We start from the raw sequence: 18,028 nt of genomic DNA, 5'->3' as shown, positions 1-18,028 counted from the left end.
CCAGCAGCAATTCAGCACCAATTCCCCACCAATTCTCCACCACTACATCATCTGCGCAGCATCACCTCAGCACAGCACCAACTCAATATCTCTCATCTTCACCTGAGCACCAGTGCAGCACCACTACCTTGGCATCAACCAGCACCTCAGGATCAGTCAGCACCACCTCAGTATCACCTCCTCATCAGTTTCACCTCAACACAGCACCAACTCAGCACCACCTCATCACCAGTGCAGCACCACAACCTCAGCATAACTCAGCACCACAGCGTCACTCAGCACCACCTCTGCATCACTCAGCACCACCTCAGCATCACTCAGCACCACCTCAGTAACACTCAGTACCTTCTCTACACCAGCATACCACTACCTCAGCATCACTCAGCCCCACCTGAGTATCATTCAGCATCACCTGAACATCACATCTGCACCAGCACACCACAACCTCAGCCCTACTTCAGCATTGCTTAGCACCACCTCAGTGTGCCCTCGCAAATCTGGCATCCGTTGATTCTCTGCTAGTACCCGTCCGCTGCTCGTGTTGTCATTAAGGTACTATTTTTCATTCTCCACCCTCCTATTGTTTATGTCCCTTCATTCATAACAACTAAAAAGCTTTAATAAACAAGCATTACAACAGGCAGGAAGAGGTTGCTAGCATTGCAGGACAAAAAAACTAGAATACTTTTTTGTTAATTATTTTTTTAATAGTTTTTAATAGTAATTGTACATAATGTCTTCTTTAAACTCCACTACATAACACTCCACAACACAAAATACCATTCCACATACTTACACCCCATTACACACAGTCCCACTCCACATACTTCCAATACACTCAAAAACACATAATTACTATTCACATAATACAACTGCACATCATACCACTTAATTCCACTACACAAATCCATACGACATAGTTTCACATCACACAATACCACAACTAACAAGTCCAATCCAACCCACATAATTGGTACACACCACATACATGTACTCCAATCCATAACACATAGGTAAGAGTAATTTACAATGCCAATAGCTACAACTCTTTCCTTTTTTAAACACATTGATCCAATGCTTAGCTTCTACCTATTTGTTCTTTTCCATCACAAAAAACTCACAACTATACACACAGTTCCATGCCACACAATTCATCTCCACATATTTCCAGTCCACACCACATAATTTAACACTAAATCACTTAATACAACTTAACACAATTACACACCACATACATCCAATCCACACCACAGAATTCCACATTGTGCAGCAAAACTCAAGAGTACACCACATAATTAAACTGAACTACTTACCACTCCTCAACACACAATCCCACTCCACATAATCCCACTACACTGAATGCCACATAATTGCTAACCATATATTTCCACAGCACACCATGCCACATAATGACACTACAAAATTCCACTCCACACAATTCTACACCACACAATTACACAACTAACTAATCCAATCCAACCCATATAGTTCCACTATACACCACATACATAAACTCCATAACACATAAGAAAAATACATTGCCATTTGCAATGCCAATAGCTCCAACCCAAACAAATGCAAGACTGGTTGCATTTCCAATACTTGTTTACTTAAGTGGCTTTTCACAAGAGTCAGACAGTTCTGCTGAAATTTCCCATACCAAAACAGTATGTGCGATTGTTCAGAAAAATACTAGTTCTCACATGCCTAAAAGGAGCTTTGGTATTTTAAGACTGGTTACCAGTTGACAGAAAGATAGTTTATCACATTTTGCCTCAACACAAAGCATTGGCATAGGTGGCTTTGGAATAAATGGACTGTGCAACATGCAATATATTGATTTGGTTTACGATGGGAAATTATGGGCCGGATGTAGGATTACAGAGGGTTGCAAAAACTGGATGCAATTTGCGACTGGCTTTTTATGACCATTGTGACATTTTGGGAACTGAACAATCACAAAATTCTGAGTCCAAGTAGGTCACAATCTGATCTGCATAATTAACATTAATAAGGTAGTTAATAAATTGTGAATCTGATTGCACACAATCACGAGGGGATGGGGTGCTGGCTTGCAAGGGTTATCAGACTACCATGTCTATAATTTTACTTAGGTCAAGATTGTTTTTAAATGCAGCTTTAAAGGAAACTGGACAAAAGTTGTGTTTTTTTAAAGGTTCACTGTCAGCCGGCAGTAGTCCTATGGACCTCTGCTAATTCTCTCTGAAACCTTTTCAACATTCCCAAAGGAAAAGGATCCAATTGGGTCCTTTTCCATTTTGTAAATGGACTACCATCCCAACAGAGGGGTTGATGAATGTTCAATGGTGGGAACCAAAATTATGGTTGCAAACCATTGATACACTGCCAACAGATTTTGTATTTGGAAGTGATGTCCAGACCATGCCCCTTCTAAATACAGATTCAGGATTCATTTCCATTTTGGGAGGCGGTAAAACGTTACAAAATCCTAAAATGCGATTCGTAAATTGTAAAGCACAATTTTGCTATCACAAACTCTGATATGTGATGTTTGAGACCAAAAAATAAAATAAAACGATGTTACCCTTAGCTCTTTCTTTTTTCCCTCATTACACTGCCTATTTTAACAAACCAAGAAGCAAACTATATTAAAACATACACACACATTAATTTGCAGAAAGTTTTAAGAGTTTATTGAGATACACGTTCTATGTCAAAAAGTGAAGTTATTACAAACCGTTTTGACTTAAACATATTAACATGGCAAGGAAGTACCTGAATCATAATAAATCCATAACATAATTAAATCACTGACAGCAGTACACATAGAAAAGCAGAGTAGTTGATTCGAGAAGTTTCTATTGGACAGTCAGCACTTCTGCAATTGTTTGGAACACTAAAAACACAATTTCAAATTTCTCAAACAATTAAAAAAATTATTCCAGGCATGCAAAATGTACCATTTTACTGATCTTACTGTTGAGGTTTTCGGGTGGAAGAAAGAATAAAAAAGTTTTGAAAATCTGAAGGTGCGTTCTCCTTTTAAAAACTCAGAAGTGCCCTTTGGTGACTCCAATTTGAACTTGACCATGAGGCATATATTGGCGGGTGGCCTTTGAAAAAGTCTTGCAAGCACAGTTACATCTATTGGAAGCTATAGATCTTTGCTCATAGCGCTAAATCTAAGAAGCAGTTCCACTATTTCACGGTTTCCATTTGGATATAGAATACAAAATGCAGAACAGAACTACAAAGTGGACTTTCTAAAATCTTTACTAGTATGTCTAACTACAAGTTTAACATTCTACACAAATGCTACTTATTACAAATGGCAGTTTCTGGTAAGTTGTGTATACGAAAATGTATTGATAATTCGGGCTAGCGATAAGGCACAAAATCAGGGCATTGTTCCAGTAGCCACGTCTGTGTTCTTAGAAGATCAGCACAGAGCGAATACTGTAAGGAAATACATAAAACATCGCATTAGCTCTTTTGCACAATTAGCCCTGCACAAGTCCCAAAATTCAATAGCATTGATATATTTAAGACTGCAAGTTTCTGTCCACTGCTTATCTCTGGCTGATCGCTGCATCCTATCACTTTTATTAGTATTTCAACTCAATGTTGCTTTTTGCAGTTTGTCTCTGAACACAGAGTTTTAGACCATCCTTTTAAAATAAATATTCCAAACGTGACTGCAAAAGGCGGAAAGGTGAGGGGTGGGGTTGGGGGGGGGTAGGATTGGTAGATAAAGTAGAATAAAGCAGGGAAAGAATGATGGAGAGAAATTGTAGGACATATTATTTAAAATATTCACGAAAATCAAAAGAATAAAAGAATGGCATCATTCCTATGAATGTAAGATTTCAGCCAACAGGAAGTTTATAAAAGGAGTTTCTTAGCTCAATTTCCATTTCAGCAGTAAATAAGTCTGTAATCGCTTTTATCTAGTTAAATATGGAAAACATGATTTTTTATGTTATTACTCAATTTCATTTGCATTATTGAATAAACAAGACATAAAAAGTAACAATGGCAAGCAATGGTGGATTTTAAAGTTGAATCGTTACATTGTGCACTTAGAAGTACTTACAGTCGCCTTTACATGAGCGTGTCAACGTTATGGTTCTAAAAGTGTTTCCTAGCCAAAGACCCATCCTATGACAATGTTTCAACCGATGTGTAACATCGTCTCAGTACTACAATTTGCATGCCAAACTCTTAACAATGAATAACTTTGTTTCCTAGGAGGAATCCCTCTTTAGCTTTGTGTCAGCATACACAATGTCTTAGGCTTTGAGGCAGACAAGCGTTGGAGGGAGGGGAACCAGGATGTCCATCTCTGTCATTAGGCAGTTTACAGGGGTCATAGGTAAGCTACCAGACATCAGACCATGCTGTGGCTCTTGCAGGACATGACAGGGCGCCATTACCATTGAAGCATATAGGAGTTTGGGGGACGGTGGTTCCTAGGGGGAAGATTATCATCTTTACCAGAATTCAGGACTTTGAATAACATAACATCCCATTCCATGAAGCTAGAGTGCTTACGGAAATCTTTTATCTTCCCGCTTCCGCCAATTGAGTTAGTGATTGTTCCCACAAGGTCCATGAGGGAGGAACATTTGCTCTCCTTTTTGATGTGGGTGAACACTTTGCCACTAGTAATGCAAGCACCATGAAGCGGGACTCCGCCTTGCTCCCCTACGGCCACTTTAGTAGGGCCAGAGCACAGGCCTCCCAGATGTCAAAGCCTCCACGCTGGGTGACGAGGTGTCGACACTAAAGCATGTGTGTACAGTTCCTCTGATGTAATATTCCAGTGCCTGCAACGTGATTTAAGAATTCTGCTGTATGTCAGGAACTGGGCCTTGCGCATTCCATATTGATCAAGTTGGTGCTTAAAGGTGAGAAGGTGGAAGAGTTTCCTCAGTGTGTACAAGCCCGCTTCACCCTATTGATGAGGCTCACTTGTAGTTAGGTAGCCATTGCATTTGGGGAAAACCAGCAACGGCACAGCAGGGGCAATAGTGGTAATGTGACCAGTCCGTAGGAAGCTTTGGATAGTGCATCTATGAGCTATCTAGTAGCATAACAAAGGTACCCCACAGCTCCCCCAGTCGGGTGTCTCTGAGCTTTAGAAAGCCCCCTCAGCTCAGTACCCTAGCCTTAGAGCTCCAGAGTGAGTACGGAGTGGAGGCACATCCATGTACTTTGCAGGGGGGGGGGCAGAGCTTAAGTTTCGTTACGCCAGAGGAGCTATCAACAATTCTCTGACAAGCTTGACTTTCAACAGGAAAAGGCACAACAGTACTTTCTGTAAAAGCAGGCCCTTGCCAGAGGAATGTGTAGAATAATTAAAACATGATGACATTCTATGCAATTTAATAAATACACTGGGCCGGATTCACAGAACTAACTTAAGACAAAATCCTAAACGTACTACCATTTTGGTATTCACAGAAGGCACTTACTCATTTCGGTATTCACAGAAGTTAGGACTCCTAACTTTAGGACTCCTAAATGCCTTCTGTGAATACCGAAAGTCTTAAAGTTAAGATTTTTCTCAGTTTAGGAGTAGTAAAGTTTGGACTCCTAATTTTAGGACTCCTAAACTGAGAAAAATCATAACTTTAAGACTTTCGGTATTCACAGAGGGCATTTAGGAGTCCTAAATTTAGGACTCCTAACTTCTGTGAATACCGAAATGAGTAAGTGCCTTCTGTGAATACCAAAATGAGTAAGTGCCGTCTGTGAATACCAACATGTAATAGTAAGTTTAGGATTTTGTCTTAAGTTAGTTCTGTGAATCGGGCCCACTAAGTTTAAACAGTTCTCTACCCATAAAGTATAAACAAACACCCACTTTCAGAGCAAACTGGGAATAGTGTTTCATTGACATTACAAAGAACAGTTATAATCCCTGCTACACTCATGTAGCAAAATATGCTTACAAGACTAGAGTAATTGAAAAGCAAAAAAGTCTACAATTAAGTGTTTTTCTCTTAGATGTACTACCAATTACAGCTACCCAAGTAGTACACTACAGGACAGGACTCAACTTACTGCTTTTAGTAAATTGATTACTCCTTGAAAAATAAAACACAAACCTTTTGGCAATTGGTTTGTTGCTTTACTGCTTTATCATCATGTCACTTTATCATCATGTCAACATAATTACTTGGCTGCAATATTTGAGTTTATGGCTTTCGTCTCCCATATATAACTCTTGCTCAACTACATTGTTTCTAGTGTCACTGGCAAATAGGGGCCATATTTATGAAAGGGATTGCATTGCGCTTGTACCACACAATGTGGTGCAAGTGCGAAAAATGTGATTTATGAAGCCACGCAGGGCTACCTTGCATGTCCCTGATTGGCTTCACAAAGCTGGAGTAACGCAACTCAGCATAAATCACTGCATTGCGGTACTCTGCCCTGGGCGTCCCAATTCCCATGGTTTCTTTACGCATTCCCAGATTTTCCAAAAGTGGTAGATCTCGCAATGCACCAGAAAGATACGCCTGCTATGGGGTGGCATAACGAGGATAAATATCTTTAGTTCTCCTTGTTACTCCCTCTTGGTATATGCCTTTCAGGATTGTTTTTGTGCAGGAAGGTGCCCCTTACTGCACAAAAACAATCCTGCATGCAACTCAGGCACCCTAGTACCATTGTGCAAGGGTGCCTGCATTGGTGCTAGGCAGCCAAAATGGTGCCAGCGCAGGGCAAATGAAGGAATGTGCCGTATTCTTTTAAATACAGCACATTCCTGCCCCTTCCCTGTCACGCAGCGCAGTGCAGCAAGGTAACTTGCTGTGCGACTTTTTAATAAATATGCCCCATGGTGTTTTGTGCATAGCAAGCTCCGTAAGTTAGGGCGTGTGTTGTGTATGCTGCATACCATGACTTGTGAGAATTTTGGTGGTTTTGAACCTTTGAGTCAAAACCATATTTTCGTTTTCAACAGTTTTTTCCATTGAATTTCTTGATCTATTGTTATAGTACACTTTATTCCCAAACCACAATACACACATACTTTGTGTGCATAGTGGGTTGGTTGTGGGGCCTGCACCCAACCCATTGCAGGCAGCCAAAGCCTGCATCGCATGGCCTTTGGCTGTGTGTAGCCAGAGTTGGCCATAAGCCCTGACCGCAGCCCAACTCGTCTCGGCCACTCATCACCCTCTGTGCACAACCCCCGCTGCACAGGGCCTTTGGTTCACCCCGTCACTGACATGTTTTTCTCTGCCTCTTTTCATCTCTCTGTTTCACACCCATCCTCTCTTTATTTCTTTGCTTCGACTTTATTTAAATATCTAGAATAATATGGAATAGACTGATTAATTTGAGCACATTTTTGTACTCTATTGTTTTTGACACGTGTTTCATAAATTGCCTTTTTCACATGATTGTTACTTTTTGGATTCTTCCCATTGTACACTTCTTCCCTTCCTTTCAGCTGCCCTTTTAGGATAAGGTATACTTTACTTTCTTTATATTTTTGTATCGCAAGCAAACCTATTTTCTGGGCTGCAGATGCTAAGATAACCCTTTTTACAGCCTAAACTTCTTAGTCATGGCGGTGCTCATAATTCTCTACTATGTCTTTTTGTCCTCATGTACATTTACTTTTTTACAATTTTTTTATTAAAATCATTTTATTAATCATGGTGAGGAGAACAGTACATCCAAGAAGGATCAAAACATAGTAAGACAAATACACACAAAACTGCGTCATAAAGGTGTCATAAATGTGTAAGTTACACTCAGAAAAGTATCTAAGGCTAGTCAAACAGAGTGTGCTCCCTTCCTCTCCAAATCCGCAGTCACTTTAAGGGCCTCCTCCAGTGATCTCGGTCATTTACTATTTTAATGCTTCATTAGTCACATGTGCTACTTCCATGTCCCTGTCCTACCTTTCTATGTCGAGCTTTACATGAGCACCAGTTACATTACACATTCATTTTTTTGGTAGGCATGGGGAGAATAAGTGATTTGCCCAGAATCACAGGATATTGAGCCGACACTGAGGCTCGAACCCTGGTTCCCCAGCTCCAAAGTTGACAGCTCTAGCCCTGAGGCTACATCTTCTCCCCATTCCTGTTTCCTGTTCTCACCACTCACTCATCCTGCATCTCCTTTTCCACTCTAGTCTCTCTTTAGGCGCCTGCCGAAAGCCATCACTGCCTTCAATGAAGACAATTGGCCTGCACTGTGCCAGTGCTCTCTGCACCACAGCGTGTCAAGCAGTCTTTCAGCTGTTTCTATTGCATTTGTTAGGACTTTTTATGCTGGGTTTATAGTACACTATGTACATTTAAATCGGGCTTATTAACAAGAGTTAATGTGATTATAGCTTTTCAACTTATTAACACCTTCTTCATTGTAAGTAAACAATTTATTTTGTAAAGTCATTTTGCTCAAAAGTATAAGTGAGCTTCATTTCGACACATCAAATTCACCAAGAATATGAATGTGATATTCTGGATTCTCAGATATTTCAATATTCATGGGCCCATTGAAATGTCCAGCTGCTGACACTGATAAGAAGTACACGGACCATGTCCTTGTGCTTCTATTCAACACTGCCACAACAATGGCACTGTCCCAGGATGTGCGAACAGGGCCCATTATGCCAACCTGAACTTATGTTACTTGTTCTGAAATTTCCCCTTCAAAATCCTGAAGCTCCATGATGTGCATGCATCCAGAGTGGATGGGGTGATGCCATCTAAATGCATCCACAGTGGTAATAGCAGGTGGCAGAGGGATTGATTTACAAAGTACAGACATACCATTTCCCCTTAGTGTTAGCCTGGTTGGCAACCAAGCTAAGACTGGTTAGGATGTGGGGCGTACCTTTTAAACAACGATATACTTCAGAATAGCGAATTTAGGTGCTTATTTATACATGGCAGCCTAGTATCACTGTATAAAAGCCTTGTCTCTGATTTCCTTATGATTGAATGCAATCTGTAATTCTTGGATCAACACCAGTATCTAATTTATAATTGGCGACTTGTGACACACCCAGTCGCCGATTATAAAAAAAAGGTGTCAGAACTTGACTATTATACATTGTTGCAGTCGAGTTCTGACGTCACAATGCCTCCTGCCAGCAGCCATAGTGAAAGGCAGGTCAGGTCACAGAGCATAACTGAAGCAGTTGTTTAAACCAACTCAAACACAATATTGCTATTCTGTCTTCTGCTCTACGTTTTGGTTTACAATGACAAGCAGAGAGAAAGATTTTATTTTTTGCACTTCTTAGATAGTTAGAGATAGCTAGAATCTTTCTGCATGTTTCTACACATTCCAAGCCAGTGAACTTTTTTAGGTTGAGCCTAGCGGCAGCGCGCATGGGCTGCTCGCTCTACGAGACTGCTGTAGTAGAGTATGGGAGAGAAGCCGTGCCCACCTTCTGCCAATATTTTTATTTGAGTTGTGTCCTTATCTTTCGTAAATTCTGCCTTCGGATTCGTTAATAGGCTTGTTAGTCCCTTCTTAGTACGGCCTTGTCTTCATTTGGAACCTCCCATGGTTACTGGCCCCTTTACTTGGTTGTTACACAGTATGTGCACTATTTTATTTATTGAGTTTTTCCTACGTTAGGCACGACAACGTCCTTTGCTTACATTCAGCGTGACATGCCTGCTTTCACTTTCGAAGCAGCCGGGACAATGGTGGCCGCTTGTTTGTAAGGCAATAGGTCTCGCATTTAAATGCAGGACCTATAGCATTGCCAATATTTTTTATTAAGATTGCGGTATTTCAGTGTACAGACCAAAGTTACAGATGGCTTGTTGTACGATATTAAAAAGAAGGATTAAACTACAAATCAGGGCTGGGCTGCCACCACTCACTTCGAGCTCCTTGGGTGTTTGACTGTGGCGTCAGCGCTGGCTTAAGGATGATGGCACTCGGACACAACTCAGTGCCATTATACTTCTTTCATTTCCACGACTTCGTGGAAATTAAAGAGTTCAGTCACAGGTTTGAGGCAGGTAGAGCGCCAGTCTGTTCCTGATATTTTGCTTCTGTAGTGGTCGTGGCTCAATTTGGTGGGGGAGACAAGCCACCCGCATCTTATGCTGTGTTGCACCAGGTGACATGTACGAGTTTGCTCGAAAATTCTGCGTGTTGTTCAGGATAATAAAACCAACTTTAAGCAAAATGATGGCAGGTTAAACTAACAGCCCTCGGAATGTTTTTCCTTTTGGGCAGCATTACTGTGTCACAGGTCATAGCAAATGTTGAATTCATTCAGGCAGCAGGCGCAAACCACTATTCAAGGGCAGAATGCACGGTGTAACGCCCCTACTTATGCACATCTGCCACGATTTGCTGCTAGCATGAACCTTCACCTGTGGTCCTCCTCACTGAGACAAGCATCACAGGCAGTGTTGACTGCTCAGTGTTAACCCTTTGGGTGCTCATGATGGCTCCACTCCAGCATGAGTCAAGGGTGGCGTGTGCTCATGACGGCGTGGAGCCGTCATGCCGCTGCCGCTCCGCCCACGCGGCACTAATTCACCGCCTGTGCAGGCGAATTAATGAGTGGGCGTGGCCATGATGGCTCCATGCCATCATGAGCACACGTCCACCGTGACTCCTGACGGAGTGGAGCCGTTATGAGTACCCGAGCGCCACGCCCACCCCCTAGCCCCACCCGCACCTCGTGGAAATCGCGGCACAGGGAAGGGGTTAAGCAGCCGACAGCCAGCCTACTACTTTGCAGGCAGTCCCTAATCTGTTGCTCCTACCATGCAGGGTGGGCAGCTTTCAATGTTTGCATAGGTCTGTGCCATCGCATTCTCATATTGTGCTAGAAACGCACTTGCCTGGATGATAGTTTGTACGTTTCTGTCTCCACATACAGATGTTTAATTTTGCATTTTTCAACCAATGCCAGGGTTATTTGTTTTTGGGATGCATATGCAGGGCCTACATGAGGGAGACCGAATCCCTAACCAAGTCTTTGACTTTAATGGTTAATACCTACAAATCCGACACCCCCAGAAGTGCTCCGGCACAGTAGAGAGGCCACATATAGACCCTCAGACTCACCTGTCGAATCAGCGTATTTTCACCCGCATGACTGAGGACCCGGTGCAAAGGGCATTCATCTGCAGTCAATGTGTGATAAAGTCATATTGGTGCAAGCATTTAGTGAACGAAATCAACCAAACAGAAAAGAGTATGCCTTATTCTGCTCTCTTTGGCATAGTGGCGAACAGATATAGTAAATACATTTCCAAATACTGTGTGACTAAAAGACCAATATTCAAACATGTGAAAAATCTTTGTCTCCCAGTTCTTCTTTCCACCAAAAATGGCTAATGCTTTTTACCCTGTCTCTAGGTTGGTACTTGGAGTTTATTGCGAATGCTTATTGTTGCAAAGTCATCCTGTGCCCTGGGCACCCCCCAACTTTTTGCTGACTGGAACTGGTGGTAACTGACTCTGACTGACCCTGGGCTCTGTTTAACCAGGCTCAGGGCCAGTGCCAAGCCAAAAGGAACACATTAGAATACAGTTAAGACACCCAACATACACTAGGGTACACTACGGTATGGTGGGGTACCCCTGTAATTGGCATGACCTACCCCATAAGCCCCTAGTATGTAATAGGGCAGGGGATTGAAACTACCTAGAAGTCTTCAGTATCCTGGGGCATGGCAGTTTAGAGGCCAGCAGATTTTCTGCACTTGCATGTGTGCACTGCTGAAGCCTGAGGTCAGTTTAAAAGCAGAACTGGTGGCCAGGACAGCTTTTAAACCTCAATTTGTGCCCAAACTTGACTTCGGGGGTAGGGGCACTTAAAAATGAAAACCCTACCATGTTTTTGCATATTAGGGACCCCCAGGGTCACCCCTAGGTATCCCAGGGGTGGGGGGTCAGTTATCTATAAGGAACGCCCTTATAAAATTAAGTTTTATGTGCCTGGGTAAAGTGAAATTTTACATTTCACTCCCCACATTGTATTAAAGAGCTGCTCAAATTCGACTTTGATGCTAGAAGGATTGGGTAAGGATGATCTGAAATATTTCTGCAGATTCAGAACCCCTGAAGTCTCCCCTAGTTGCACAGGGGGTGGGGGTCCTGTAGAAATTAGGGAAATACTTATTAAGTATGGTTTTATAAGCCCTGGTTCTTGAAAAGTGGCCCAGGTCATTTTCCCTATTGCAAACCCCATGGCCCATAGGTTAACATGGTAGGAAGTGATTGATTAATAAAGACTTCCCAGAATGGTAGTAGTAAATCTAACAATATTATATTGTTAAATTTCTCCTAAAGTGTACATACAATAAGTTAGGAGACTTTCTTGTTTGTAAGTCCAAATTCACCCTTTCAGTGGTCTGCCCTGATTGGTCAGAGTTAAGTGGATTAGCCAGGTTGCTGGGAGGCCAGTGTGCTGTTCTATAGGAATGCCAGGCCAGGAGGTGGCGTCGTAAACTACGCTCTTCAAAGGCAAGAGGGGAGGCTTGGGTTTCAGTCCACTATGACAGTTGTGACCCAGAGTCAGGGCTAGGCTTAAGAAAGGTATGTGCAGATGGTACGGGGATGGTCCATGGAAATGAAATATCCCAGGGGGCGTGTTTAGCCAGCTCTTACCTCCTTGTTGGAAAATCAGCCATTATGGATTTGGAAGGATGATGCACTCTGGGACAAACTAATGCCACACTCCACAGGATGTGGTCAAAACTATGAGGAGTTGCCCTGCTCTCATTGGTCAGCAGTGACCTGCTGCTTGACCCAGAGAATTTTTAATAAGTATCCAAGAGGGGCAGAGCCCACCAGATCTGCTGCGTGAAACTTACTAAAGCAAGAAGTGCCCTGCTGCGAAGTTTGCTGTGCAAAGATTTCTAAGGCCTGACCTCTGAAGACTGCGCCAAGTAAAACTGCAGCCCTGTGGATTACCTTGCTGCCAAAGGACTAAGAGTGGACTCCCTGCAAGATACAGGTTAACAGAGCTCACCTGGACAGCCCCTCAAAGAATTCCAAGCCTGGAGTACAGTGGATTTGTAAGGGTTTTGTTCAAGTGGATTGCGGCATTGAAGTTTCACACTTTCAAGGACCCTCTTGGAGATTCCAGAACCTTGGATTGTGTGTTGGATACTTTGGGACCCGCAAGCAGAACGCCAGGAAGGTGTTCTAACTGGACCCCGCTTGCTGAAGTAGGCGGCCCACTACAGTGGTGAGAATTCTTCAGAACAATTTATAAAGGTGTGTCCCTGACAGAGAAAACGAAATGACTTAAGGGGCACTGTTGGTTTCTAAGCACTAGAAAGTGACTAATCTTTAAAAATTCACATCTCTGGTTCCCTACAGTGGATTATTTTCGTTTTGGTGTCATTTAAAAGATAACAATATTACCTATTTTTATAAATTGGTGTTGGATTTTTATTTTGTGTTGTGTCTTAATTATTTACTGAAATGGTGTTTTTAAATGCTTTACATACCTGTCTTTGAAGTTAAGCCTGTCTGCTCGCAGCCACGTTACCAAGGGTTGAGCAAAGGAATACTTTTCTAAGACCTATGCTGAGTCCTATCATGTGTTAGTGGCCTTATTGCCAGTGGCAGACCTACATTTGCCCCTACCAATAACCCACTTTCCAACACTTATTTCAGAAAGACTGTGTAAAAGTGCAGCATGTGTGATCAACACTGGACCACAGCAACTCTCTTCTAAGTCCTTTCAGAGGAGATCCAAGTGCATGGATTTATCATTTATTCTGTAGTTTTGTTTTATTACTGGATGCCACTTTGTTGCACTTCTAGGTCGTGAGTTTCACCTGGTTTCAGTTGATCTGCAGTGTTCTGAGGTAGGTGGCTGGAGGCTCGAGGTAATTTGTCCTAGTCCGAAATGCAGAACCACAGCTCGGGTACAAGCTACAAACACAAGCAGCTTCTTTATGCACCGAGGAGCCCTATCGGGGCGTGGGCATTTGGAGAGAGCCTGGAATACGAAGGTCTCATATGGAGTTTTATTTTAGTCTGATGCATTCTAGGAGTTGTAGTAGTGGCTACATCCACTGAAACACATCAGTTGCAGGGAGCATTACCATGGTTTTAAAGGGGAAGCCCAGCATTGGGCCTTGTTGTCATCTGTTGTAACTTTCTTACAGTAATGCAATGCCATCCATGTGTTTAAAAAAAAGATTTTTTTAAACAAAAAGTAATTTTGCCCGATCCTAGTCGAGGTTTTGCAATTGCTGCTTTGCCCCCACTTCTGAGATTGAAGGAAGCGGGTAGTGGCAACTGAGCTACTCACCTTAAGACCGTGAAGGCTGGCTTTTAATTTTTGCTTTCTTGTTTCACCAAACGTTTAATTCTGGTCAAATTATTTGACAGCCAAGCACTTTGAAATGACAATGAGAGAAGAAACTGTGCAGGTGCTACCTATTTTTTCCCCTTGGTCTTTCTCTCCCCTCACTTCCCCCTAAGGATACCATATGTCATGCATACTTTTAGCGTGGCTCCCGTTTACCGAGCGCCGCACTTTCTTTTGCTTGCAGCTTCGGCGCTGCATCTCCCCCCATCCACAAATCAAGGAAAGGGCGCAGTGGCAGCCTGTGCTGTTGTTACAATCTTTTAAGCATGTTTGCCGATTATTGGAGTATAACTGGAGCAAACATTGTTGCGTCCGGTTCTTACCACAATTCTCCGTAGTAAAATCTTGCTTGAGCATTGTGCTTCATAACTGGCACAGCTCTGAGGTAATTTTCTGAAATTTTTGTCCAGAGGGAATAAATTCTTGAAGACCCAGTTACTGGACATTTTCCCTCTGGAGCATTGCCGTGTGGTTCCAGACATCTACTAAACGTATATAGTGGCGTAACACAAATTACCCCCACATCACAGAATGTGTTGAGGGTCCCGTAGTCTTTTATTTTGATAGCACGGGGGTGAATGCATTTGCAATGCAATAGGTCTTGCCTTTGCGATGGTTTAAGCTATTGGCATATCGTAAATGACAATGCCTTTTATTTACCTGTTTTACAAACATCGCATAAATTAAAAGCATTGTCATTTACAATGCCAATAGCTCAAACTCTCGTAAATGCGAGACCTATTGCATCGCAAATGCTTATTTTTAAACTATCTTCTATTAACTTGTTTCTAATATCTGTTTGCAACACAGGTTTCTGATGTGTTTAATTTTGCGATAGAGGTTTTATTTTTATTCTTCGCGTCTGAAAACCTGCGCGCTTTTGCAGGTCACTTTTGGAGTTCCTTCAGCCTCGTTCCTCTATATGGTTATGGAACTCCTCGGTGACTTACAGTATCCTTGTTATGTACAACAGGTGGTACTTTACCCCTTATATTACATGCAACTTGTGACATCTCTAGTCGCATGTAATAGCAAAACTATGTAGCTTCTTATCTTCAATAACTTATTACAGTTGAATTCTGACATCCAGGAGCAGCTCCTCCATGACAGCAGAGAAGCGTCACCCGCTGATAAAATGCGCCCAGAGCTGAAAAATACGATGGTAAAAAAGTTTATTTATTACCATTTTATTTTTCAGCAACTCGTCCTGAACCGAGTGTCAGAACGGGGTGGGGCAATTGCAGCTGAGTGGCAGTAGGGGGCGGTGTACTTATGTTTAAACTGAGCATGTCCCTTTGGCTGGCCATGTTATCATGGCCAGCCAAATATGCACATTTTAAACCTCTGTAACCCAGATGTCTAAGACAGATAGATTAGAGAAAGCATAGGCCTCTAGTGCTCTGAAGAGCACTGAGACAGGCCGATCTCTCCAATCCTGACGCTTCTCTAATGCTCCTTAACAGCATGAGAACAGCACCAGGATTGGTTAGTGCAGTTTCCTGAGTCCTGCGTTGGAGCTTTTAGGAGAGACGAGAAGGACGTTGTACAGCAAGTCAGGAAGGTATGTGCCAATTTTAAAATTGTATTATTGTGACACCTGTATTTTGTCCACCCACCATTGAAATATGTGGCAGCCACCACTGCTGACCTCACAATGCCTGCTGCCAGGGCCAGCAGCCAGGGTGAAGGGCTAATCATAGAGCATAATTATAGCTGCAGCTTAAAGAAGGAAAATGGGAACTGATCAGCAGAAAAATTATATTTATGGTAACAGGTTTATATTTCTCTCCGCAAGCTGTAGGTCACTGCAGGAAAGGTCAAATCTGCATGCTTCTAAACAATCCACAAACTTTTTTAACGTGGCTTACAATGATTCCAATATGTTTGTGCAAAAATAACTAACTGCTTTTTTGTGCATTCAATTTCACACTACTGATTATCACCTAGATTCATCAAAGTCCCGTTTTGCGAGTCTGTGATAGCGATTCATAAGGAATAGCTATTAAGGACTTGCAAAACGGGATTCATGTAGGAATTGCAAAAAATATTGCAATTCCTACATCTTCCTTAATTGCGATTAGTAAATTGCTAATCGCAAATACGGAATAACTTCCCATTCATTCCTATGGGCCTACAGGCCCATAGGAATGAATGGGGAGTTATTCCTTATTTGCGATTAGCAATTTGCTAATCGCAATTAAGGATGCGATTTCAAGGGTGCCGGGGTGTCCAAAGGACACCCTGTAGCACCCCTGAAATGCAAATTTACACAGGTGTTGCGCACACACATGTCCAAAGGACATGTGTGTGTGTAACATGCAACTGAGAAAAATGCATTAAAGTGCTTTTTTCTATTTTTTCGCTATTTACCACGAAGTCAGACTTCGTGGTAAATAGCAGCCAAATATTGCGAATTCGCAATTTAAAATTGGTTAATGAATTGCATTTAAGGAATCTCAAATAGAGATTCCTTAAATGCAATTCCTCGCAAATATGCGATTTCGCAAATAGCGATTTTTGCATTTGGGATGATGAATCCCAAATGCAAAAATTGCGCTCGCAAAGGGCCAGATTCTGAGAATCTGGCCCTTTGCGAGCCGATTTTTCGTTCATGAATCTGGCTGTAAGAGTTTATTTTTCTTGTCTGGAAATGAACATGAAAGAACAAGAAACCAAGGATTTAAGCAGTTTGTGGGAAGGAATAAAATATCTTCTACTGTACATTTTAAGGGTGTTTCAAATGACCTCAGAGTTCTAGAAATTTACAAAGGAACCCTACATTCTGCTTCATTCCTCTATATGGTGACTGGAAATACCTATTTAATGTATGGCAGGGGATACCTTACCCCATATATAACTAACACGTCAGCTCTTGTTATTTACCTACTGATATAATGCACTCAGGCTTACAGGAATATGGTAAAATATCCTAGTCAAGAACATCAGATTCGGCAGGCCAAACAGATATCTTGTAATATATCATTAGGCCAAAGTCCTGAACGAAAGCAAGCAGTGGCCAATGTTACATCTCAGTACTTAGCACGCACTGACATGCAGGAACTTACCTTTTACCCTCACGCATATAGGTGAAAGCTTCATTGATTTGATCAAAAGGTAAAGTGAAGGTGATCAAGCCATCCAAGTCAAATTTTTTGGCCAAATATTCTGCTACCAGCTTTGGCACATAGGTTTTACTCTTCCAGCCTATGATAAAAACAATAATAAGAGAAAAACACATTAATAAGTTGCTCCTGCCTTATTCACCTGTCGATCTTGCTTATTCCTGTTGATTACAAACAAGAGTTAACAATATTTAATACTTATCACCATATCTAAAGTTTACTCTGCATCTGATTCTTGTGTTTGATGTCTAGATTTTTGCTTACAGTCGGGCGTTTAAATAATCTTATACAATGCTGGAAATGTAAAACAAATTCCCATGAAAACATTCATTTGGGGGTTAAGGTGTGGCAGCAGGATGGGTCTGGTATCACGATGAGTGGAGTCATGAAAAGTAGAGTCTGAGTCAACCTATGCTTTTTTTTAAACTCTGCTGCAAAGAAATTGTCAAGAAGGACAAATGGGCTGGTAAAAAGCACGTGTAGCATGCAGATAACAGACATCTACTGTATGCAGATAGCTCAGTTGGTCACTGCTTTTGTCACAGAGATCCTAATCCTTTTACTACAGCACAGAGCTATGAACCGT

At 42.0% G+C, this 18,028-nt stretch overlaps 1 protein-coding gene across 1 annotated transcript in view; it reads right to left on the bottom strand.

Annotated features, from left to right (window-relative positions):
- Nucleotides 1–2,652: 2,652 nt before the first annotated feature.
- The window catches only part of LOC144818611 (all-trans-retinol dehydrogenase [NAD(+)] ADH4-like), a 194,461-nt gene continuing 179,085 nt past the window's right edge, over nt 2,653–18,028 (bottom strand). Inside the window, exons 8-9 of the mRNA XM_078676207.1 lie at nt 17,386–17,524; nt 2,653–3,438 (exon numbers count right to left, since the gene is read on the bottom strand). Coding sequence (XP_078532333.1) covers nt 3,414–3,438; nt 17,386–17,524 — 164 coding nt within the window. The 3' untranslated portion in view covers nt 2,653–3,413. The remainder of the gene's footprint in view (nt 3,439–17,385; nt 17,525–18,028) is intronic.

The sequence above is a fragment of the Lissotriton helveticus genome, chromosome 2_1 (assembly GCF_964261635.1).
Source record: "Lissotriton helveticus chromosome 2_1, aLisHel1.1, whole genome shotgun sequence".
Classification (NCBI taxonomy): Eukaryota; Metazoa; Chordata; class Amphibia; order Caudata; family Salamandridae; genus Lissotriton; species Lissotriton helveticus.
The sequence above is the reverse complement of the archived record's forward strand: the minus strand, read 5'-3'. Positions and strand labels throughout refer to the sequence as shown.